This window comes from Salvia hispanica, chromosome 4 (assembly GCF_023119035.1).
Source record: "Salvia hispanica cultivar TCC Black 2014 chromosome 4, UniMelb_Shisp_WGS_1.0, whole genome shotgun sequence".
Lineage (NCBI taxonomy): Eukaryota > Viridiplantae > Streptophyta > Magnoliopsida > Lamiales > Lamiaceae > Salvia > Salvia hispanica.
The window spans coordinates 42142737-42145061 of record NC_062968.1 but is presented as its reverse complement, the minus strand read 5'-3'; the positions used below and the strand labels follow the sequence as shown (position 1 = coordinate 42145061).

General features: G+C 45.6%; 1 protein-coding gene across 1 annotated transcript; it reads left to right on the top strand.

Moving 5' to 3' along the window:
- Nucleotides 1-240: 240 nt before the first annotated feature.
- LOC125221107 lies at nt 241-2058 on the top strand. The gene is made up of 2 exons (XM_048123234.1): nt 241-778; nt 839-2058. The coding sequence occupies exons 1-2, from the start codon at nt 241-243 to the stop codon at nt 2056-2058; spliced, it is 1758 nt and encodes a 585-aa protein (XP_047979191.1).
- The last annotated feature ends 267 nt before the right edge of the window (nt 2059-2325 follow it).

Genomic DNA, 2325 nt, shown 5'->3' with positions numbered 1-2325 from the left:
TTTTGGCGCCGTTGCCGGGGAAGACAATTCACTTTGGAGTGATATCGTCAAACGGATAATTTTGCTAATTTGGAATTTAATTGCTTTCAGTTTTAATTTTAGTTTTTTTTATTTGTTCTTATTTTTTATTCTTGCAGGTTGTGTATGCGAATGCGTTCTGGCAAGGACAGCCTAGAACCGCTCGATCTAGAACTTGAAAGATTTCGTAGGAAAATAAGAAGTGAAAAATGATTAGGAAAAATGAGTGACCGAACGGACATCGAGAAGCTGCAAGAAATGGTGAAGCTGCTAATGGACGAGAGAGATGCGGAGAGGGCAGCCCGCGAGGCTTTGGAAAAGAAGAACAGGGAAATACAACCCGTGATGAACATGTTCAATCATGGGAATATGATTACTTTTCCCGAAGGACCTCGTATTGATGCTAAGAATTTCGAGTTACGCATGCCCCTTATCCAAAGGGTCGAGCAAACTCCTTTTGCAAGTAGGGCCACAGAGGATGCCAGCCGCCATCTCGCTAAATTTGTGGAGATCTCAAACACTCTCAAGTTAAACGGTGTCGATGACGATGCCATAACGGTAAGACTTTTCCCCTTTTCGTTAACTGATTCTGCTAAAGAGTGGTTTGAATGCATGCCCGTAGAAAAGGTCTCCACATGGAAAGACATTGTAGCTGCTTTCCTCGACAAGTACTATCCGACAGACACAATCTTGAAGCTCAAAAGCGAGATCTTCCAGTTCATCCAAGGCCATGACGAGCCCCTCTACGAGGCGTTTGCTCGTTTCTAAGCTCTTCTCCGAAAGTGCCCTAACCATGGTTTCACTGTGGATCATCTGGTAGGAATCCTCTATAATGGATTTAACGAGAAGATTTGTGCTATGCTTGATACAGGCGCAAATGGAGGATTCCTAATGAAGTCGGGTGAAGAAGCCATGGCGGTAATAGAGGAATTCGCCACCAACAGCAGGGGGTGGTCGAAAGAAAGGCATAGCATGAAGAGGATAGCTGCAATTGAGGAGGCCGAGGAAAGTTCTTTTGCGAAGGAATTGGCCGAGCTTAGAGTTAGGGTGGACCAAATGGACACATCAAGGAAAGAGGATCCGATTCCACCAACCTCCATCATAGCGGTCTCTAAACCCGAAGCTCCTGCCCCGATAGTGGAGGAAATCAACTACATGCAAGGAGGCGGTTCCAACAGAAATTACAACAACAATTATCGCCCTAATCAAGGGGGCGGTAATTTCAATAATTATAATGAAAACCGACCTCACCCTAATCTCTCCTATTCTAACAATAAATACTTGCAACCCCCCGCAGGATTTATCGTTAGCAAGGGAGGAGTAGTTGAGCCAACAAAGAAGGAGGAAAAGTATGACCAAGGGATCACAAGGATCTTGGAAGTAATCACACAAGACAGGAAGGTTAATGACACCAAGATCGGAGTGGTTGAAGCTAGAATAAACAACCTCGAGCAAGGAATGAACACGATCTCAACTGCCATAACCAACATCAACACTCAAATGGAGCAAATCCAAAAGTTAGATGAGGACAGGGCAAAGGCAGCCGCACAAGTGGATGACATCAACAAGAAGTGGGTGGCAAAGCAGAAAACTGGGACTGCCCAGTCGCCGACGGACCGCCGCAACCACCGCAGCGGGCCGCCGCTGAAGTACCGAATTGGAGTCTGCCCAGCCGCCGGCGGACCGCCGCACACCCCGCGGCGGGCCGCCACAGACAAGGCAGAAGCACCCACTCAGCAAGGACTCGTGCGGCACAATGGGATTGTGCTACCTTTCCAACCAAAGAGGAAGTTTAAGCTCGAAGAGCAGTTCAAACATTTTTTGAACATGTTTTGTAAGGTTCATACTAATATTCCTCTAGTTGAATCGTTGCAGAAAATACCTAAATATGCGAAGCTACTAAGGGAGGCGGTGATGAGGAAGAAAAAGCCAACAAAAGCAGACCTAAAGCTGCCGCATCATTGCAGCGAGATCATCCAAAAGGAAAAGACAGTAAAGCAGAGGGATCCGAGCCATTCATTATCAAATGCCGGATTGTAGAGGGAAAGGTTGATAAGGCCCTATGCGATTTAGGATCTTCCATCAATCTCATGCCACTGAAGTATTACGAAAAGCTCAATATTGGGCCGCTCAAAACTTCAGACGTAACACTAAGGTTGACCGATAACTCGTCCATAAAAACTGTAGGTATGATTGAGGACGTCTTAGTTAAAGTCAAATGATTTCATTTTCCCCGCCGATTTTATTATGCTTGACATGAAGGTAGATAAGAACGTTCATCTAATCTTAGGGAGAGATTTTCTTGCT